The sequence below is a fragment of the Trichosurus vulpecula genome, chromosome 1 (genome assembly GCF_011100635.1).
Source record: "Trichosurus vulpecula isolate mTriVul1 chromosome 1, mTriVul1.pri, whole genome shotgun sequence".
Lineage (NCBI taxonomy): Eukaryota > Metazoa > Chordata > Mammalia > Diprotodontia > Phalangeridae > Trichosurus > Trichosurus vulpecula.
Window position 1 is genome coordinate 236719040 of NC_050573.1, and position 24283 is coordinate 236743322.

Sequence of the window (24283 nt, forward strand, 5' to 3'; positions counted from 1 at the left end):
CTTACTATGTTGACTAGAAGGGGGAGGGAATGGGGGGGAGGGGGAGCAGAAGGAGAACAGTTTTAACACAATGGCATTTTATGTTCTACCAGTACCTATTTTTGTATTTTAACCCCCGAGGTTGAATGACTAGATTAGCCTTGTTATGGCCTAGCTTGGAATAAGGATCATAGGAGCTAAAACCGCAAGGATCACAAATAACATCAAATCTTCCCCCCTTATGGCAGGTAGGTGGCACCATAGCACATAGAGTGCCGGACCTGGAGTCAGGAAGATTCTACTTCCTGAGTTCAAATCTGACTTCAGACACTTTACTGGCTGTGTGACCCCGGGCAAGTCACTTAACCCTGTTTGCCTCAGTTTCCTCATCTGTAAAATGAGCTGGAGAGGGGAAGTGGCAAACCACTCCAGTATCTTTGCCAAGAAAACCCCAAATGAGGTCACCGAGAGTCAGACACAACTGAAAAGAGACTGAACAACAGCAATCCTCCCTCCTTATATTGCAGATGAGAAAACTGAGGTCCAGGAAAGTTAAATGACTTACTTAGGATCTCACAGCCAGGATTCAAACCTAGAAATTCAGGCACCAAATCCAGTCCTCTTGCCACTACTCCATTCTGGCTTGAACTTTGTCATTGCTACTCAAGCCCCAACACTCCACAGACTGGACATCAGGGAATAGGAAAAGGCCTCCAATTGCTTTGGTTTTCTCAGTTCTTTTACAAACTATGTGAAATGAAAGAAAAGATGATCTCAGCTCTCCCCACCCATACCCCACAGCCTCTTGAAACTATGGATAAGTTATTAATCAACACTTTACTTTCGGTGCTTGTATATTATCTCCACTCCCCACTGGTGACCAGATCTCATTTTTGATGGCAAAGAAATCGTGTTTCACAGCAAACGTCAATCAAGATATCTGATGGTTTAGGACCAATACTGTATGAAATTTAAAGGCCTTTGTAAAAACTCTGGCTGTGTGAGAGATTCAGTTTAAATCACTGAATTTCCAAAGGAAGACGGAACAAGAGATAGTACCCATAGGATTTATGTTTCCTTTTTGAACCCATGGGAACATTGAGAAAAATGTTCCGTCTCTGAATGAATACCACCTAAGTCTCTCTAGAAGTTATAATGGAGAGAGCACCAAACTCGGAGCCTGGAAGATCTGAATTTGAAACCTGACTCAGCTGTTTACTAGCTCTGAAACCTTGAGCAAATTGTTTAATGTATCTCAGCTCCAGTTTCCCTGTATAAAAATGAGGATGATAAACAGTAGCACCTACCTCCTGGGATTGTTATGAAGTTCAAATGAAATGATGTATGTTGAACATTTTACAAACCTTAAAGCACAATACAAATGTGAACTATTATTATTATAGCCAAATAAAAAATTCAGTCCTGTAGCTGTTAGATCCAGCCCCAGACACTTGCTAGCTATGTGACCCTGGGCAAGGCACTTAACATCTGTCTGCTTCAGTTTCCTCATCTTTAAAATGAGCTGGAGAAGGAAATGGCAAACCACTCCAGTATCTCTGCCAATAAAACCCCAAATGGGGTCATGAAGAGTCAGACACGACTGAAACAACTGAACAACAACAACAAAGCTGTTAGGTGTGGGTTGGAAATGTTTTGTCTGACTCTTGTTCCAAGAGAAGTAACACTAAATAAACACTGATTTCACATACTTAAATCTGATACTGAATATCCTAAAAGATTGATATTCAGCCAAAATTATGAAATATATCTATTTTATATTTGGTTCTCTGGCCATCCCTTTCATTAGGCTTTTCTATATTTCATTTTCTTCTATTTCCAGGTCCCCAGGGTTCTCATACCATTCCTTCTTTTCTCCAGAGAAATACTATTTGATAGTTTTAAGCTCACTAAAGTATTAGGGACTCAATGTGTTTACCGACCTTTAAAGGAGAATAGGAAAGGAAAATGATTAACACAAAGGAATAAATACTAGTAGTACAACTTAAAGTATCATGACGGTGGAGAGTTATTTGGAAACATGGTTATAGGATTTGGAAGGGACATTAGAAATCTGCTAATCTAACCCTCTCTCTTATAAATAAGGAAACTGAAGCCCAGAGAGGTCAAATGATTTGCATGGGGTCATGCCCAAAGTAAGAGATTTGAACCCAGATTCTCTGATTCCAGTTCTAGCTCATCAATAAGCATTTATTAAGCACCTGCTATGAGCCAGGTATTGTGCTAAGCGCCTCGGATACAAAGAAAGGCAAACGACAGTCTCTGCCCTTAAGAAGCTCACAATCTAATGGTGGAGACAACACACAAACAACTATGTGCAAACAAGCTACATATAAGATAAATTGGAGATAATCAGCAGAGGGAAGTCACTAGAATTTAGAGGGATCAGGAAAAGCTCCATATAGGAGGTAGGATTTTGGCTGGGACTTGAAAGAAGCCAGGGTAGCCAGGAGGCAAAGATGAGGAGAGAGAGTATTCGAGGCATAGGGGATAGCCAAAGAAAATGCCCTGAGCCAGGAGATGGAGTGTCTTACTCCAGAAACAACAAAGAGGCCAGTGTCAGTGGCTCTACATGTACTTGGGGATGGGAGGGGGATGGGGTATGTAAGAAGACTGGAAAAGTCAGTGGAGCTAGGTTGTGAAAGGCTTTAGTGACTTTTCCACTGATCCATACTTCCTTTGCTCTTCTCAGATGTTCCTGGGTAAGTCAATGCCAGAGCCCACCTGGAGCTATATCTGGTCATATTCCCCTCCTTTGCTCCCCTTTGCTCTCCTACACAGGTACCTCAACCTTGCTGATTGCCTCGGCCTCCCAATTCATAATATGTAGGTGGCACAGAACAACACGTCTGCTGGGAAGGAGTTGAGAGGAGACTTGGATGTACATTGAATAGAATCAAATTTCCTTTTCTTTGTTTAAGAAGTGATGACATAGCTGGAAGGCTGCAGTGTCAGCAGTCACAAGATGCCTACCTCTCTGTTCATCTGGATTGTTGGGCAAGAGGGTGGTGTGATGTGCAGCTACTGGCCACGTCACTGGAGATCAAGCCTCAGATTGCAGGCAACTGTGTACAGCCTCAGAACTCCCACTCCCACTTTCTGTTGATCCTTCCTAATCCTTGCTCTCTTTCATTCAGATGTGAGGTAGGCACAGACATCTGGTCCCAATGCAATGACACACCGGTCAAATTTGCTCGCTTCCCAGTCACTGGATTAATTGAAGGTCGTTCTTACATATTTCGTGTCCGAGCCGTGAACAAAACTGGAGTAAGCAACCCGTCCCGGGTTTCTGAGCCTGTAGCAGCACTGGACCCAGTAGACAGAGCCAGATTTAAAAGTAAGTGTCTTGAAGCATCTTCCTGAAACCAGAATTTTAACAAACTCAGTGGCCTACTAGGTGTTGTACTTATGTTCATTCTTCCACACATCCACTAGAGGGAGGTAGGAGTAAGAGATCTTTTCCAGACAAATTCGTGTCCAAGAAATCTTGCAGTTCACTGACTTCCCCATCCTCATGAGATTTGGTTTTGTTTGCATTTGAAAGTTTTCTTTTGTTAACTTTGCTGCAAAGATATGGAATCCAAGGACCTGAAAACTATTTCTGATGATCATACTAGCACATTCCAAAAATGTGTTGGGTTTGTTTGTTTTTAACAGATAAATTCTTTACCTTGAAGTAGACCCTTTAAGGCAAAAGTCCCGTACATTGCACATCATAATTTCCAAGCAAAACAGTTTTGCAAATTAGACTGGAGGCACTTAGGCCTTAGCTATCAAAAACATTTACATTGTTTCTGCACTGACTAAACCTTAATATTAAATAAAGCCTTATCATATACATCCTGCCCCCAGGTTTGTTTGAAAAGAGCACACTTAGCCTCCCAGAGGATGGGGAGACATTGAACTATGGCATACCAATAATGATGATGATGAGATAGATAGATAGATCGCATTTATAGAGTTTTAAGGTTTGCAAAATGCTTTACGGATATTTTCTCATTTAATTCTCACATTGGGAAATAAGTGCTGGGGAGATAAGATATTATTATCCCCATTTTACAAATGAGGAGACTAAGGCAGATAGAAGTAGTAATTTACCCAGGGTCACACAACTAGTAAATATCTGAAGCCAGATATGAATTCAGCTTTTCCTGACTCCAGGTCCAGCTCTCTATCCATTGTGCCACGTAGCTCCTTGTATCTATATTTATATATTTACATATGGATATGTAAAGCACAAGGGTATCATTATGGAAAATCACCCATTTGGCCATTTATTTGAGCTCGGATCTAACTGCTCCATCCCAGACTAAGGTCTTAGAAGGCATATCTTCCAATTTCTACCTCCTTCACAAACATGAGGCTATCACATAGAAGAAACCCAGTGAACATTGTGTAGAATGACTGAACTAGCCACAATTTGGGGTTAGAGGGTGGGGAAGGGAAATCAATCCAATAGTTCTTTTTTAAAAAATTTATTTATTATTTTAGTTTTCAGCATTGATTTTCACAAGAATTTGAATTACAAATTTTCTCCCCATTTCTACCCTCCCCCCACTCCAAGATGGCATATATTCTGGTTGCCCTGTTCTCCAGTCAGCCCTCCCTTCTGTCACCCTACTCCCCCCCATCCCCTTTTCCCTTACTTTCTTGTAGGGCAAGATAGATTTCTGTGCCCCATTGCCTGTGTATCTTATTTCCTAGTTGCATGCAAAAACTTTTTTTTGAACATCTGTTTTTAAAACTTTGAGTTCCAAATTCTCTCCCTTCGGCCCTCCCCACCCACCATCCCTAAGAAGGCAAGCAATTCCACATAGGCCACATGCGTATCATTATGTAAAACCCTTCCACAATAGTTATGTTGTGAAAGGCTAATTATATTTTGCTCCTTCCTAACCTATCACCATTTATTGAATTTTCTCCCTTGACTCTGTCCCTTTTCGAAAGTGTTTGTTTTTCATTACCTCCTCCCCCTATCTGCCCTCCCTTCTATTGTACCCCCTTTTTATCTTATTCCTCCTTCTTTCCTGTGGGGTAAGATACCAATTGAGTGTGTATGGTATTCCCATCTCAGGTCAATTCAATGAGAGCAAGATTCACTCATTCTCCCTCACCTGCCCCCTCTTCCCTTCCCTACAGAACTGCTTTTTCTTACCACTTTGATGTGAGATAATTTACCCCATTCTATCTCTCTGAGGCCATTTTTACTGCCTGGCCATGTTCCCAGCCAACTTAGTTGACCCTTGAGTTTTTCAGTGGGTTATAACTGCTTGTAGAGTATAGAGTACTTTGTCCCAAGCTTGAGGGACTGAGCTGTTGTTTTCAGAGCTATTTCTACACAGCACGCTCTGCCACACCAGTGCTCCTCCTCCCCCAAGAACCGCCAACCTGGACCTCCACTGAGATCTAAGCAGGCTCTGCACTCCTGCTCTGATCCACCACTTAATTCCTCCCACCAGGTGGGCATGGGACCTGAAGCAACTGCAGCTCTAGTTCTGTAGCTGCACCACCTCCACTGCCCTCAGGGTGGTGGCCAAACTGCAAACTCCTTTCACTCTGTCCCAGCAGCTTTTCCCACTAACCTTCTCTGTTGTCTTTGGTGTTTGTGGGTTGAGAAGTCTAGTAACTGCCACAGGTCACTGATTCAGGGCTCTAGGGCCTGTTCTGCCCAGCTCCTGGTCTGATTGGTCTGTGCAGCCCACGCTGGGCTCTGCTCTCAGGTCCGTGCTATAGACCTTACCCAGTGACCATCCAGGCTGTCCTGGCCTGGAACCCTGCTTCCCTCTGCTATTTCATGGGTTCTACAGTTCTAGAATTTGTTTAGAGCCATTTTTATAGGTTTTTGGAGGGACCTGGTGGGGAGCTCATGCAAGTCCCTGCTTTCCAGCTGCCATCCAATCCAAAAGTTCTTTAACCAAATTGACCAAATGAGTCAGCCACATAGTAAAAATATTTGGGGTGATTGTGTAATAGTGGCCAGTCTTCATTATGGAGCAGTTTCTAATTTTTAGTTTTTGCTTCATTTAGGTCAACCTTCTGCACCCTGGACTGGACAGATCATTGTCACTGAAGAGGAACCTGCAGGTAAAGGTCATAACTTCCAAAGGTTTATAAAAAACAAATTAACATGTTTGGTTTTTTTTTGGTGTCAGGAGAGGCAGTCAGGGTTAAGGGATTTGCCCAGGGTCACACAGATAAGTGTCAGAGGCCAAATTTGAACTAAGGTCTTCTTGACTCCAGCGCAGGTGCTCTATCTCAAATTAACATATTTTGTAGGCATAGGAACATAGATTTAGAGCTGGAAGGTACTCCGAGGCCATATAGTCTAATTTCCTTTATTTTACAGATGAAAAAATTAAGGCTCAAGAAGTTTAAGTGAATTAAATGCCTAAGATCATAAAGGTAGTAAACATCAGAAACTCAATTTGGATGCAGGTCCAGAATCAGCAATTTTTTTTGGCAATGCCATTCTGCCTCCCATATTCTTAAATTATCTATTGATCATAATATAACTAGTACTTCAAGGGTTGCAAAGTGCTTTACAAATATTATCTCAAATATTATAAATATTAACTTTGGGAAGTAGGTCTTACTATTGTTCCCATTTTGCAGATGAGGAAACTGAGGCAGATAGATGTTAAGTAACTTTGCCAGGTCACACAGCTAGCAAGTGTGTGTCTAGATTTGAACTCAGGTCTTCCTAACTCCAGGTCCAGAGCTCTATCCACTGCACCACCATGCTGCCTATCTATCTATAAAGATATTGATCTATCTGGAGCCTTGTTTGAAGAAAGTCTTTAAAGCTACATTATGGTCCACCAAATCAAATATTATTTTATAGCCAACAAGTAAATAAGTGCGGCGGGAACATATATTTACTCTCTCAGTCAGTTGTGTGACCATAAAAATGTAGTCTCCTGTGGAATATCATTTATGAATGTCTGCCTGTTCCTTTCTCATGTTTCATCAAGGGTACCTTTAATACACGTATATATCATCTTCAAAAAGGTTTTGTAGACATGAGAAAATAAGCATATGGGTCAGAATTATTTAATTTATGGTCTGTCTTCTTCATTCCCTGTTTGGGTAGTAATATCATCTGTATTTTTTTTCAATCATTTCATATCTTTCATTTTTCAAAAATCCTGAGAATTAGTAACATTTCAGAGCCCTCAAAATTATGCCACCGCTGGCATGGTCCTCTTCTGTCTAATTTAGTATACTTGTTCTTTCTGTTTTCATTGTCCTTAGAGTAATTTCTACTTCTTTGTATAGTACATTGGGAGGTAATGAGATGTATTAGTCTACGTGTGAGGGTTCCACTATCATTGATGCAACAAATAACTTGTTCCAGAAATGTTGACAGATCTTTCCCATCTTTTTCTATTTGTTTTCTTTCCAGTTTTATCTCTGAACGCTTTGGTGATAATCTGGACCAATTAGATCAACCTCACACTAAGCTTTCTGTAAATTCATTTTCTTCCTATAAAGCTTTTCACTATTTGATGAGGTGATGTGGCTCACAATCTTTTGCCATCTTTCTCTGTAAGATTTTTCAAATAAGTTTGCATTCTAACCCAGTGTTGCTGGTGACTTTGATCTCTGGTCTAACAAATTGGTGGTTTAACTGTGTGCAGATGGCTGATTCATAAATGACTTTCAAGTAGGTGATCAGTCATTTCCTGTCTGTCACAATGTAGTCAATTTATTTCATCAATTTGTGACTTTTTTAGCAATTTCTGATTCCATTTTGGAAGAAAGTATTCATCATAAATAGGTATGAAACTTCTGAGTAATTTACAAGCCTTTGGCCTCATTTTTTTCTCAAACCTGAACCATATTTTCCACTGTGAAACTGTAACAGCTTCAAACCTGACAGTCAAACTATCAGTGCCAAAACATGCAAAATGCAAAACGCAAAGATATCGACCTTCGTGACAACCAAAGTATAACCAAAATAAAACAGTTGCCACAACAAGGAGACTTAAAGAGTCCAGAAATCTCATTAGTTAGCAACTAGTTGATGTCTTTGAAAAGTAGAGAGAGAATGACAGCCAAAGACAACACCCATTTTAGAACACAAACTTTTTCATAAAGTACTACAGAAGATTCTGGAAGATTATGAGAAGTATTGTCTTCTGAAACAGCAAAAGGAAGGGAAAAGATCTTAGAAAACTTACTGTAAGACTCAAATAAACCACATCATCCCAAGAGCATTTACAGATGAAACTAGAAGGGGGGTGACAAATAGAGGGAAAGTGGAGAAAATTGCTAATATTTCTCTAACATTCTATTTTCATCATCAGTGATGGAGGAATCACCTTATTTTTATTCTAATACCTCAATATGCAATATGCCACATGAAAAAGGAAAAACAGCATTTAGGAAGACAAAGTTGAGACCAAACCAAGTACACAAAGGAAATCCATTAAGTATCACTTTACAAGATATCTCAGATGCCAAAAAATATTTTAAAAATCACAGCTGCTATTGACTAAAATTAAAAAGAGGGAGAGGGAAAACATCAATAATTCCCATCCCATACACCTACTTTCTTATATTTATAAAATCTTTATAAGGATGCATTATATATATGTGTGTATATATATATATATATATATACTTATATACACACATAATACATATGCTAAATGAAAGTGAGAAGGGATATGCACTTTTGCATATGATTCTCCTCAGCAGACTACATCTTTATAGTTACCTGATTGAAGGGTACAGAGAACACAACATTCACCTGTGTTGTTTGTTGACTATTATTTTAGTCATCTGAATAAGACGCAGTCTTAAGAATTGTCTTCCAATAAGGAATTTGTTAAATATATGCTAAGGTTATATGAGATTCGTTAATAAACACAACCATACTGGTACTTCTGTTCAATAGTTCTCTGATTATTAAAGTCAAGTAAGGTATAAAACAAGGAATTGTATGATCACCAAAGAAACACAGCACTGTCGTCACATGTCTTGTGACTCTTAGAACACCATAATCTCCAAGAAATCAAAGTTGTGAATGATGTAAAGGACAACGGGGAGATGCATGGCTAGTATTGTCAGTCTGTGGAATACTTTCAATGATGACCAATACTATTATTTTTTAAAATTAACATTAATTTAATAAATTTTGAGTTCCAAATTCTCTCTCTCCCCCAGTCCCTCCTCCACCTGTCAAGAAGGCAAGCAATATCATAACAATTATGCATGGAAATTCATGCAAAACATATTTCCATGGTAGCCATGTTATAAAAAAAGGAAGGAAAAAGTAAATGGAAAAAAGTATGTTTTAATCTGCATTGAGTACACCAGTTGGAAGGATAACATTTTTCATTGTGAATCCTTTGGAATTGTCTTGGATCCTTATATTGCTGAGAATAGCTAAATCGTTTATAGTTGATCATCATACAATATTGCTATTACTGTGTTGGGTGTTCTCCTGGTTCTTCTCACTTCACTTCACATCATTTCATATGTCTTCCCAGTTTTTCTGAAACCATCCCCCTTATTATTTCTTATAGCACAATAGTATTCCATCACAATTATATACCACAACTTGTTCAGTCATTCCCCAACTGATAAACAATGATATCTTATACCCAAGCAAGTCACATGGGGATATTGCTGAGGAAATGTATGATCAGAAAAGGAAATAGACCAATGAGAGCAAGAGATAATAGATGCACAGCCTAGACCCTCCACTCATTTTCAAGAAACAAGCCTTAGAGGAAGGCATCCAGAATATTGGGTGGATTCTCTATGGCACATTTGTGGAAGAAAAAGGCTACAAATCACGAAGAGTGAGAAGATGTAGATGGACTGGCTTATTTCACTGCTGAATCCTCAACCACAGTCTCCGACATATTTTTATTGTCCCACCTTTTCATTCAAGTCACTGAACCTAAAAAGTATTTGGTGATTCAACTTGGAAGTTGTATTTAATTCTTTATAGAATTTCTCTACGTCTTCATCCTCTACAGTAGATGTTGGTATATAACCTGCAATTATTTCATAACAGACTTTTTGTTTATGCTCATCATGAGTACTGCAAGACAAGATAACCAAGTGTCTCAAGAAAAAATGTTTCTTACCTCCTTTGCCATATTCAGGTTCCTAGCACCTGTTTGGGCCCATCCTTTATTCGAAGCCACTTCTCATCAGTCCCATTTTCCCACTAAATCTCTTCAGTCTAGCCAGACTTAAACACACTATTCCATCGTAGGGTAAAAGGTCTTTTACTCAAAACCAAATGAGAGGCAAACAACGATTTAAAATAAGCAACAAGTACTCTATCACTCATTTCCTAAAACTCTCCTAGAATTTTAGTCCCGGGAGGCTATAAGTTTATTTCCACTCCCTTCACCCTCTCATCAGCACAACAGGACAAGCCGGAGAACAGAAAGGCTATTGAGGATTTGCCTGGTGTAGGAATGCTGAAATCTCAATGTCTGGGAAGGGCCATCGCTTCCCACATGGAAATAGTAAAGCTGAAATGTCTACGAGGTGCTGCTGCTACCATATCTGAAAGCATACTAGCCCTAGAAAGAATGAGAAGCCAAATACTAACTCCAAGGGGAATGAAATATAGTCCAGGGAAAGGCCCCTGATTCCACATCCATTTTCTTTTCCTCTCTGGTTTTGTCCTTTTTCTCCTCCTCTTCTTATCTCACCCCTTCTCCAAAAATTCCTGCATCTTGAATTTCATGTGAAACTTCTGTCTAGCATGTTGCAAGTGACCCCCTTCCAACCACTATCTTTGCTACTGTAATTCTTTCATTCTTGTGCCAGTGACCTATGAGCAAAGTGGTAGTGGAGATCGCTACTGTGCCATATTACACGTGTTTACAAATGCATGATGAAACCAATTCTGCCACCTTCTTTATATGGCCTATGGGCCATATCCCACCTGGTTGTGACTTTTGTATCTCTTTTGATTTCTTTTTCTTCAAAATAAACTTTATTGGTAGCTTTTGTTTTTATGCTCCACAAATTTCCCCTTGTATTCTTCTTTTTATCCTTCCCAAAAAGTCATCTTCTAAAGCAAATCATTTTTTAAAAGAAAAATTGGGAGAAGAGGGGAAATGAGCAAAACCGATCGATTCTTTGAAACAATCTGACAGTATTTGCAATGTTCCATACCCATAGACACTCTCACCCCCACCCTGCCACATTTGCAAAAGAATAGGAGATGTATTCTCATGTCTCTTCTTTGGGGCTAATTTAAGCTTATTCTTTGAAATTTTGCACTATTTTTTTTATTGTTTTGTAGTTGTTTTTTCCATTTATATTGTATATATTGTTTTCTGGCTCTGCTTACTTCATTCTGCATTAGTTCGTGTAGATCTTTCCATGCTTCTATGTATTAATCAATTCATCATTTCTTACTGCATAGTAATAGTCCATTACATTAATTTACCATGATTTACTTAGTCGTTCCCCAATTGATGGCCATCTACTTTGTTTCTAGTTCTTGGCTACCTCAAAAAAAGTGCTTCTATAAATATTTTGTGTGTATAGGAGGGCTTTCTTTATCAATTACTTACTTGGAGAGTATTTACCTAACAGTAGAATCTCAAAGGGTATAAACCTTTTTGGTCACTTTATTTGCATTGCTCCAGCTTTCTTTCCAGAATGGTTATACTAATTCACAGATCCACCAACAATGCATTAGCATGTCTATCTTTCCACAGTCTCTTCAACATCAACTATTCCCATCTTTTCTCACCTGTGCCAATTTTCTGGGTGTGAGGTGAAATTTCAGGATTGTTTTGATTTGTGTTTCTTTCATTTTTAGTAATTTGTAGCATTCTTTCATATGGTTGTTTTCTTTTAGTTGGTTTCTTTTCAAGAGAGAATTTCAATATTGAAATGACTTAATTCCTCTAATAGTACATGTGCTTGTTGGTCATTGGATAAGGAGCCTACATATAGAGCACCAGAAGTTAAATTAATTTTTATGGATGGTTTAAATGTAGGTGACTTTTTACACCCCCTGTTCCTTATTATGTAATGTTGCCACTGTTACAGCAGAAATGGAAGAAGGGTATATAGAACTTTGGACAATTTTAAATTTTTTTTGTTCCATAGGTTGCCATAAAGCTATAGACAAATAATTCCTTCACTATCAGTATTTAAGATCAAATAATGGAAACCCCAGGCCAGTATATTGAATTGGGAACCAAATTATTTTTCCTGTGTGCATTCTTAAGCTGTATCCATTTTAGATTGATCTTAATAAAGTAACTGTCCATCCACGAATCTGTCAAGCAAGTGTCAGTAAATGAAAATGACTGACTGGCTGCATAAATAGCATTTACCGTTGGTCTTCAGAGGGTCATTGTTACTGACCTAAATTCTCCCCAGTGCCTGTCTTTTTCTTATATTGACAGGCAAACTAATGCGTGTCATCAAGGTAGGTAATGTTTAGTTTTTCAGGCTCTTTGCATAATTCAATATAGTAATAATTTGATGTATCATTGTATCAGTATGTTCTCAAGGTATTTAAAGAGTGACATTAATTAATGCAAGGGCACCGGATACACAGAAATGGGAAATGCACATCCCTAATCAAGCAAGCAAGCAAACATTTATCAAGCATCAACTCTGGAACAAGCATTATAACTTCTATAAGTGGAGGACCCAGGCAATGGGAAAATTTTAGTTCATGAATATTATTCTTTTCAAATATTAAAATGTTACAATAGCTTATCCTAAGGCAGCCTCCCTCATCAATACTATATGTAACTGTAGATAGACAAATAACTATGGATATAACTACAGATATACAGATTATTAGTTGTATGACTTTGGACAAGTCAATTAAATTCTCAGACTCAGTTTCTTCAACTATAATATGGGCATAATAATGCTACTTATCTCACAGGAGTATTGTGAGAATCAAAGGAGATAATGTATATAAAGCACTTCGCATGCATAAATGTTAGCTATTATTACACAGACAGGTAGATAGATAGATAGAGGATAGATCCTTTCTGTGTTCAGAAAAACTAGGACTGTTCTACTTGAAAGATTTCCTTGGCATTGGGGCAATCATTCCATCACACCGTTCTCCAAATATGCCTTGCTAATTCCCAAATCTTGGTCTTTGATCATCCTGTTCCCATCCCTGGAATTCCCTCTCCCTTCCTCCCCACTTATTTAAATCCTACCCCTTCTATGAAACCCAATGGCAGTGCAGGGAATTTGGGTGGTAGTGGACTTCGGAGGCACAAGGTGGAAGAAAGGACTGGTAGAAACAGAGCAGAAATGGGAAATAATTGTAGGAGTCAAGAGCTGGGGCAACCCAGGCCTGGGAAGGTACTTAGAAACTGGTAGAGCTGGGGAGCCAGGTGAGTAGCCCAGCCAGTGTGCAAGACAGCGGGTTGAAAAACAGGTGAACGAGTCAAAAGGCACAATGGACAGTGTTCTCAACATAGCAGTAGTGAAAAGAATCATCCAATGAGGAGACAAGAAATACAAACAGATTTTCTAGAGGGCAAGGGGTCAAAGACTGGAGATAACCATCAGGAACCAGGAAATTCATAGTAACCTAAAGAGCAAGGAAAGCAAGGCAGTCAGGAGAACCCACATGAGATGTGGGAAACAAGGAGACCTTGATACAGAGAATACTTTGGGTCAGAGCCAGAAAGCTTCTTCTCCTGCTCCCAGATGCTTCCCAAACTCCCGGATGCTTCCCAAACTCCTTTATCTTTATTCTGCATATACTATGGACAAGTGTGTGTGCGTGTGCGTGTGCGTGTGCGTGTGTGTGTGTGTGCGCGTGCGCGTGCGCATGTTTTCTCTCCCCCACCCCGCATTTGAATGTAAGGTTCTTGAGACTAGTAACTGTTTAACATTTGTCTATGTATCCCCAACATTTAGCACTGTGCCTGGCCCATAGTAGGAGCTTAATACATGCTTATTAATTAGTTGATTAGGGCAACTAGGTGGCATGGTGGATACACTGCCAGGCCTGAGATTGGGAAGACTCATCTCCTTGAGTTCAGCCATGGCCTCAGACACTTATTTGTGTGAACTTGGGCAGGTCACTTAGTTCTGTTTGCCTCAGTTTCCTCATCTGTAAAATAAGCTGGGGGCAGCTAGGTGGCACAGTGAATAGAGCACCAGCCCTGGAGTCAGGAGGACCTGACTTCAAGTCTGGCCTCAGACACTTGACACACTAGCTGTGTGACCTTGGGTAAGTCACTTAACGCCAATTGCCTTGCCTTGCCCTCTCAAAAAACAAATTAGCTGGAGAAGGAAATGGCAAAACACTACAGGATCTTTGCCAAGAAAACCCCAAACGGGGTTACAAAGAGTTGAACATTACTGAAATGACTGAACAACAAAACAAAAGAAAAAGATTGACTGATGATATACTTCTTACAAGGGCAGGAAATAATTAAAGTTATGGCCAGTCTGCAAAGGAATAGTTCTCTGGCACATGGGGTGAGTTCAGCTTTCTTTATGAAGCAGAAAGAACACTGGATCTGGTGTTAAAAGGCCCAGGTTCAAATCCCAGCTCTGCAACTTACTGCATGTTTGACTCCTGGTAAGTTACTTCACCATTCAGCTTCAGTTCTTTATCTATAAAGTGAGGCATTTGTATACAGTGGCCTCTAGGGTCCTTTCTAGCTTTAAATCTATAATGCTCTAATCCTTCCCTGAACCCTGCAGTCCACAGTGATTTTTCCATTCCTCCAAACTTATATGGTGCTTATTTTCTGTTCTACTTATTTAATAATGGCTAGCATTTATGTAGCAGTTTAAGGTTGGAAAAGTGCTTTATAAATAATATCTCATCCTCACAACAATCTTGGGAGGTAGTGCTATTATTATCCCCATTTTACAGCTAAGGAAACTGAGGCAGACAGCAGATAAGTGACTTGCCTAGGGTCACTTAAGTAGCAAGTATCTGAAGCCAAATTTAAATTCATATCTTCTTAACTCTATCCAGTGTGTTACCTGCCTGTCTCATTTGCCATATATTATATACTGCCTTCTCTTATAATTCAATTTATCACGTGAGTATATGACTATCATCTCTCTAATCAGATTGGGTTTAGAGAGATGGATTTTCACAGGAAAATTCTAGCTCAATATAAAGAAATTTAATCTAATACATTTGTGAATCAAGGTTCATTTACTATGTACCCATTATGTGATGGGCACTGAGTCCACGGATACAGAGACAAGGAGAAACCCCATTCTTGCTCTCAAGGAGCTTATAGTCCCTGAAAATCAAAATTATTTCTCTATATAGCTGATACTATTCTTACCATGAACCAGAATTGCAAAATACCCAAGCATTCTTATAAATAAGAATGATGTGGATTACCTCTCCTGTTAGGGAGTTCCTGTAAGCTCCCTTAGGCAGGGACCCTGTTTCACATACTTTTTGTATCTTCTACAATATATAGCTATTACGAGGATGAGTTCTCAATAAATATGTGTTCACTAAATGAGTGACTCTTACAGAAGGATTATGAAGATAAGGCGGATTCTGTGGGGACAAATGGATTGTTTTTTGGAAGTATCATGTGACCTCTTAGGGACACTGATACTATCCAGGATGTGCAACCCTTCTATTCATGTTTGTTTTGTTTTTGTTCTTCAGAGGGTGTTGTTCCTGGGCCACCTACTGACCTCTGTGTGACAGAAGCAACCAGAAGTTATGTTGTACTTAGCTGGAAGCCACCTGGTCAGCGTGGTCATGAGGGCATTATGTACTTTGTGGAAAAGGTAAAACTGTGGTATCAATCTTTACCCCAATGATATTTCCTAGGGCTTTCCCTAAGGAAAGAATTTTTGAAACCTCAGGGTTTTCACTGTCCCACAGGCCATTAGCTATCTGGCAAAGCCTTTCCTTGGCTCTCCCCTAGTCTCTCTTTCCTTAGATCTGTTTATCTTCCACCTTAGACTTTGGGTAATTGAAACTATGTCAGTAATAATAGATGAGCAAAAAAGAATGGAGAATTAGGGTTTAAAAAATGTTCAGTTTAGCTCAATAAGCATGACACAGACTCGTTCATACTCTGTGCTCAACATGATTCTAGGAGCTATAGGGAGAAATGGAAACTTAAACTATATCTTTGCTCTCTCTAATTTATTCATATGAATCTCCAACTACAAAACTTGTTCTCTTCTTGCCTGTGGTTGGTTAGCTCTCTAAATTAGAGCCTAGTGTTAATGAGGTCAAAGGCACAGGAGCTGTAGTGGAAAGACCTTTTGACTTTGAGTCAAGAAACCTGGATTTGAATCTTGGTCTTGAAACATATTTTGTGTAACCATGGACAAGTTGCTTAACTCATTCTCACTCGCCTATATACACATCTACTCGGTCACTAAGTACTATTAATGCTTCCTCTAAATTATGCTTTTAAAAAAATTCTAGGACCATCACTGCCTGTTTTCTCCATCAGAAATATTAATAGGACTCTCCAAGTTTCTATGCAAAATCTGTTTTAAAAAAAGTCATTTTTTTCCTCAGCAATTGATAATGGGATGATTGGCAGGTTAAAACCCTAGTGAATAAATAATAAATTCTGTTCAAGAAAAAGGGAGAGAAATTTAATAAGCACCAGCACATGGAATAAGCACATGGAAAACTTCTATCCTCATCATAATAAGCACATAGAAAGCTTCCATCCTTATTATAAAAATGTAAATACAATATAATACAGTGTGATTCAAGAAGCATTTAATGAGCCCCATCCACATGTAGAGTATTATGCTAGGTATTGGGAATAGAAAGACAAATTACTCCCATAAATTGCTAATATAATTCTTGACATAAATTTGAAAGCTAGGAAAGGGTTGGACATGACTGAAACTACCGGACAATAGCAACAAGCCAGTGAAAATAATAACCAGAAATTTCAGAGCATGAAGTTGTTTCAGAAATTTCCTTGAGTTCCTAGATGAATCCCTCTACTTCATCCAATAGGGTATTTATTCCCAATGAGAAATGGGATAATCTAGCCTGTGGTTTATCCTGATAGTTGGGTCACTATAGATGTCAGAAACATGTCTATTGCTGATACAGCCTCAGAGACCCTGGGAAATATTTCCCTAGCAGCCTCCGTTACTGAAACACATCATATGTGACACAGTCCAGATTAGCTGGCTGGGAACAAATAACTAAAAAGGTGGGCAAATGATTTCCAAGGTTGGAAGTTGGAGCAGCAGTGAAGCAGGAAGAGATGTGTGATCCTGGCTATGTGATCCTGGAAAGACTCTTGACTATGCTGGAAATGTTCCAGTAATGGCGGTTGCTGGAGAAAAGTTACCCAGAGATCTTGGAGCCGCATCTGAAGAAATACATCCCCTACACAAAGAGCACCTTGGCCCAATCTAAGGAGACTCCCCAGAGAATGAAAATGAATTAACAGTTTGATTTCTACCAGAAATCGTGAGAGGTCTACAACATAATACAGACTATCTGGGAAATTCACTTTGCTTCTCTTAGACAGGATAACTGACTACTCAGCTGACTGACTTCTAAAACTACTCACTCATTCCTATTAGTCCATAAAGGTTCTCAGAGGGTAGCCATTGCTGAAATCTGACCCAATTATTTCTGATGCATGTATTCTGTCTGATCTCACAGGTCTCAAGCCTTCAGCTTGAGGGGTATATGGGTCAGCCAATGGCTTTCCATTGTCTGAAGCTGGAGAAAAGGTTATAACAAGAATGTTGTGGCCTCATCCCCATAGGGTGGAGGTCCTAGGTAAGAGTGAAGGAGTACTAGAGATTAAAGAAAGTTAATAGCCTCAAAGGCAAAGGGCGTGCTCTCTGGAACAGGGCCAGGAGATGGGGGAAGAGAGATATTTTGTGTTGGTGTAGGCCCTGACATTTTATCATGCAGTTAGAATCATAGAATCACAAACCTTATAAAGCTGGAAAGAATTTAGAGATCATCTAGTCAAACTCTCTCCCTCATTTTACTGATAAAGGCTATACCACACAGTTGGAAAGAGTCTTGGCTTTGGAATCAAGGATGCAGGTTCACATCCCAGTTCTGCCAGTTATTATTTGGTGATTTTAGGTCAGCCCTTAACCTCTCTAGACCTCAGTTTCTTCATCTGTAAAATGAAGTTAGACTCAATGGCCTCTATGGTCCCTTCTAGCTCTAACTCTGTAATCTGTAAAATCTGGGAATTGGATTGGATGATCTCTTTCACCAATGGTCTTTTGATGTGATGAAACTAAGACTCAGAAAGTGAAATGGTTTGTCCTTGATCACACTATTAGAGTCCCTCGTATATTCATCTTGAGGTTCACCTTGACTTCAAAGAGCCTCCATTTTGGTGGGGGAGATAAGAAAAATGAGGGCTCTGATACAAGATGCATATAGATGAGCTGGGGTTAGAGTTAACAATGGCTGAGGATAATCTCTCACTTTGATAGGCAGCCTTTGAGAAAGAAGAGTGAGGAAAATAACAGTTAGCTGGCCTCTTCTTACAACAGCCAGCATGGTGAGGCTGTGACTCAGTTCACTCTCTGTAGATGTCATTGAGAAGAGGTTGGCTATGCTGAATGAAAGAAAAAAGTCAGGTAAGGTACCTTCTGATGAGGATTAAAAAGAGCTTGGGGAGCTCAAGGAACAGAAATGAAAGAAAAGCATAGGTGAGTTGGAATTATGGTTAGGAATGTTTGGGAGTAATCTCTTGCTCTGATAGATGGCCTTTGGAAAAACAGATGGAGACAAATTGTTCATTGTACAATTGTGACTAATTGATATAGGGAAGGGCAGTTACTGGCATTCGAAGATGGTGAGGGTGGGAGTAAAGGAAATGGGGAAAAGCAAAAAAAGTTAAGACTCATTACAAAAACTATACTTTGAGGTAGAAGGATAAAATTGGAATAACATAGAATTCCTCCAGTACTTCAAGCAGCGATGATTTCATTCATTTAGGTTCTCCCTTTGCCAATGCAGATTGCAACTCTTTCATGCCTTAGGAGGTGTCTCTATGTGTTGCAGTGGCCAAAAAGATTCATTATGTGGTGGTCAATTTTCTGATGAAAAGCCTGTCCAAATTTAATTAACTATGTTCTCAGATAATAGACACATAGTCCAGCACAGTTCCCAGACTTGAATCAGTCAATCAACAAGCATTTATTAAGCACCTGCTGTGTGTCAGACTCCATGTGTTCCTAGCTTGTTAGGAACCACCAAATCTTGCACTTCATTGGCATAGCATTCATAAGGCTAGGGCCACCTCCAGGCCACAATTGAGGCACTGAAATAGAGCTTTAATAGAAAAATATAGGATTAATTTAGGGGCATAACTTCATATGACTACAGTGTTTCATCTAATCCTTTTCATCTTACTTTCTTTCATTAGATTATTACTATCTTTTGTTTTTACATCACATGCATTTTTTAGTATGTCCCTCCCTCCACCTTCACCCTATGGACCATTATTTGTAATCAAGAATAAAAAAGAGAAAAAAAATAGCAGTTTGACAAAACTAACCAACACATCAACCAACTATGATGGCATATGCAGAGCTCTCCATCCACAGTTCCCCAGTTCTGCAATGAAGTGAGGGAAGTACATTTCCTCATCTCTTCTTTGGGGCCAACTTTAGACATTTTAGTCATGTGATATTCAAATTTGTTTGTTTTTTTTCCACTTTTTTTTTCATTTCTGTTATTCTTAAACAGCTCTGTTTTACTGTTTTTGTTTTTGCTTTCTTTGTATGCTCAGTGGTTAACATAGTGTGTTGCACATGGTAGATGTTTAATAAATGCTTGTTGACTTGTTGACTAACTGTCCTCCAGTGTAGAGGTATACTTGGGAAATTTCATTAGGGTGTGCACTCAGGGAATTTTGTTATTTTAAGAAAATGAACATTTGTAGAAACTGAATCATAATGTCTATTATTTTTATTGCTCAAACAAACCAAAGAAACCAGAGCTTAACTAAACTTAATTTTAAAAAATAACTGAATTTTACCTTAAAAAACAAACTTTTAAGATGAGAAATAAAATATTAATTTTTGAGAGATTAGTGAGTGTGTGCCTAGGTACACCTGTACAACCTACATGCACACCTGTGCACCAATGCTTAGATCAGAGTCAGTAATAAATAATATTTTCATACAAGATCCAGGATACTAAAGAAATTCTGAAAACTGCAAAAAAATCAGGTTTGAGTGTCAATGGCTACTGGGTGATGCTCCCCTTCTCCTCCTCTGCCCCTGCCCCAGCCCAAGATTGTAGCTCTCAGGGTATTGCTATAGAGAACAAATTTGGGAAATGTCTCCTCAAAGGGATTATATTTTTGGAGGACGAGTATAGTGTTTTCTCCAATTTCAATTCAATTCCACAAACATTTGTTAACATTCCCTATACTATTTCATCCCTGTTTGGGGGCTAATTTTTTATAGTAATTGCAGTCATGGAGAAATAATAGCAAAGGAACAGGGGCAAGAATGAGCATGGCAGGTTTGGGAGACACTCATGTCTTACTCAAAGTCTCCCAAGCAAAGGATTTGTCTGTCTTAGGAAGTAGTGGGAAAATGTTAGATACTAAAAGTGAGGCCAGGACTTAAAGTCATAAGATTATAGGATTTAGAACTAGAAAGGGCCTTAGAGGTCATTTAATCTAGCCCCCTCTTTTTATAGATGAGAAAATTAAGGTCGAAAGAGATTAGCTGTGCATACCCTTTGACTCAGCAATACCACTTCTAGGGTTGTATCCCAAAGAGATCATACAAATGGGAAAAGGATCCACATGCACAAAAATATTTATAGCAGCTCTTTTTGAGATGGCCAAGAATTGGACATTGAAGGGATGCCCATCAATGGAGAAATGGCTGAACAAGTTGTGGTATATGAATGTAATGGAATACTATTGTGTTATAAGAAATGAAGGGCAGGCAGACATCAGAAAAACCTGGAAAGACTTATATGAACTGATGCTGAGTGAGGGGAGCAGAACCAGGAGAACATTGTACACCGTAACAGCTGCAGTGTACAAGGACTGACTTTGATAGACTTAGCTCTTCTCAGAAATGCAAGGACCTAAAACAGTTCCAAAAGTCTCATGATGGAAAAAGCTATGCACATCCAGAGAAAGAATTATGGAGTCTGGATGTAGATCGAAGCTGACTATTTCCTTTTTTTGTTTTGTTTTGTTTTATGGTTTTTTTCCCATGGTTATTCCCATTCATTCTAATTCTTCTATACAACATGACTAATGTGAAAACATGTTTAATAGGAATGTATATGTAGAGTCTATATTGGATTGCATGCTGTCTTGGGGAGGGAGAGGGGAAAGGGGGAGAAAATTTAAAACTTATAGAAGTGAATGTTGAAAATTAAAAATAAATAAACTTAATTAAAAAAGATTACCTATAATACTAGGAAAGGAGTTCAAATAGGCTCTGATAGGCAATAAATAAGGAGGTATTTTAGGTCCTTGAGCAGGGTTAATGAAAGTAGGACTATGGGGAAAATGATGTTAGAAGTGTATAGAATGAATTGGAGTGTTTAGGAATTTATAGGTAGGAAGACCAGTTATTGTCTATTGTTGTTGTGTTATTTAGTCAATTAGTTGTGTCCAACTTTATATGACCCTATTTGGGATTTTCATGGCAAAGATACTGGAATGGTTTGTCATTTCCTTCTCCAATTCATTTTATAGATGAGGAAACTGAGGCAAAAAGGTTAAGTGACTTGCCCAGGGTCACACAGCTAGCTAGTAAGTATCAGAGGCTGGATGTGAACTCACAAAGATGAGTCTTCCCAATTCCAGGCCTGGCACTGTATTCACTGTGCTACCTAGCTGCTCTTAGGGGTCTATTACAGTCATTTAAATCTGTCAGAACTCTAGTAGGGTAACAGCAGTCTGTGTGGGTGTATGGAAACATGCAAATTGGGTGACAATTATAAATTATTGACATGCAGATGTTCCTTCAGCTCTCCTTCACTTCAATACACCTTCACATGCTAATGAAGATAAAACCTAAGGGCCATAGGCTTCCTTTTATTAACTCTTTTCTTTGGCAAGTATATCTTCCTTTTACCTTAACAAAAGCAAAAAAAAACCCTCCATCACATACATCTTCCACCTTTTGATTAGAGGAGAGGGAGATCTTGTAGCAGAGTCTAGTTTTACAAATTAATACTTTAGAGTAATTTCTTTAATTATCATTTTCTTAGAAGTTCTTTAATTTTGCACAGAGCTACTGCTTCATGCTGCTGTGGAAGGTGGGATGGGAACAAGAGTTTATTAAGCACCTACTATGTGTCAGGTGCTGTGCTAAGCACTTAAATACTATCTCAGTTGATCCTCATTACAACCTTGTAAGGTAGGTGCTATTATTACCTCCATTTTACATTTGAGAGAAATGAGACACGCAGAGGTTAAGTGACTTGTTCAGGATCCATCCCATAGCTTGTAAGTATGAAGGTGAGATTTGAACTCAGGTCTTGCAGCACTTTATCCACTGTGCCACCTAGCTGCCTCTAATACTTCACATAGTCTCACTGATATCAGTTGGGGTCCCTGCTAATTACTTTCAAATTTTATGTAAGGAGTTATGAGAAACCCTGAGGATGGTAATTGCTACCTTTGTTTGATATCTTTTGTGTGTATATCACCTATATCGCCTTCAAATATATCTCTATGTCCTTTCCTTCCTTCCCTTCACAGAAAGCTGTAACTCAGTACAAAGAATAAAAGAGAAAAAAGTCAAACCAGCAGAATTATCGAAAACATCAACAGAGTAGGACAGTATATATAACAGTCCACATCCATAGTCCCCCATCTTTGTGAAGAAGGGTAGAGGTGCATATTCTCAAGTCTTCATCAGGGCCAGACTCAACTATTACACTTATACAGAGTTTAGTTTCTTTCTTCCTTTTTTCTTTTTTCTTTCCTTCCTTCTTTCCTTCCTTCTTTCCTTCTTTCCTTCCTTCCTTCCTTCCTTCCTTCCTTCCTTCCTTCCTTCCTTCCTTCCTTCCTTCCTTCCTTCCTTCCTTCTTTCCTTTCTTTTCCTTCCTTCTGTGTGGGGTACAAGACCCTTACCAATATAATATAAAAATTCATAAAATAAAGAGGCACCCCCAGGAGGAGCAGAAAGTATTTTTATTCAATTCTCACGAGAAAAGGGTGTCACTTCCACTAGGACAGACTAGTGGAAGAAGGCAAATTACAAAAGGCAAGACACCAATATGTATCCTAACTCGAGAAAACTCCCATCCACCACTATCCCTCCTCTCCACTGGCTGGGAGGTGGGCTTACAATCTAGGCAGGAAAAACTAGACAAAGAACCAGGAAATCAGGCACAGCCAATCGCAGCTAGCTGCTGATGTGGCAGTAATATGGCTAAGGTAAAGGAGAGGAATGAGGGAGGGGAGGGGCTTCCTGGAGCAAGGAGGGAACAACCTATATGTGGTCCTTTTGTCCTTATCTGGTAACAACTCTGTGCTAATATGGGGGGTGGGAGGTGGGGGGGGGGCGGGGGAGTCACTTATTGCCCCAGGCCCTGAATTCCTGAGAGTTAGGTAATCACATTCCTACAAGGTTAAATCCCAAGTCTATCCCATCCTCTCAATGCCGCCGCTTATTCCAGAAATAAGAAAAGTAATTTTTATATTTTCTCTCTCTGTGAAGTCTTCACAAGAATTATCCCCCACTCCCTCCCTCCCTCCCTTCCTTCCTTCCTTTCTTTTTCTTCCTTTCTTTTTCTTTCTTTCTTTTTCTTTCTTTCTTTTTCTTTCTTTCTTTCTTTCTTTCTTTCTTTCTTTCTTTCTTTCTTTCTTTCTTTCTTTTCTATTCTTTCAATTTATATTCAGTCAGTCAACAAGCATTTATTAAGTGCTTACTATGTGCAAGGCACTATGCTAAGCACTGGTGATACAAAGAAATACATATAAATAATTATTTGGAATAAGATATATACAAAGTAGATGAAACTTAATCTGTGAGGGGAAGGCATGAGATTGTAGTCATTATGTATATAGATATTGTCTTCCTGATTGTGTTTACTTTGTATCAGTTTACATAAGACTCTCTGCACTTCTCTATAGACTTCATATTTATTTCTTTTGAAAAAATTTTTTCAGTTATTAGCATCCTTTTTCCCCTCCCACCTCCTTTCAACCACTGAAAAGGAAAGAAGGAAGGAATGAAGGAAGGAACGAAGGGAGGGAGGGACTCCTGTAACACATAAATATAGTTAAACAAAACATATTCCCACGTTGGTCATGTTTAAAAGTGTATTACTTATTCTGCATATTAGTCCATCATTTCTCTGTCATGA

At 39.0% G+C, this 24283-nt stretch overlaps 1 protein-coding gene across 2 annotated transcripts in view; it reads left to right on the forward strand.

Moving 5' to 3' along the window:
• The window catches only part of MYOM1 (myomesin 1), a 174916-nt gene that overhangs the window by 69956 nt on the left and 80677 nt on the right, over positions 1-24283 (forward strand). For both annotated transcript variants that reach the window (XM_036760648.1, XM_036760654.1), the window contains 3 exons: positions 3135-3334; positions 6025-6081; positions 15623-15747. In XM_036760648.1, coding sequence (XP_036616543.1) covers positions 3135-3334; positions 6025-6081; positions 15623-15747 — 382 coding nt within the window. The remainder of the gene's footprint in view (positions 1-3134; positions 3335-6024; positions 6082-15622; positions 15748-24283) is intronic.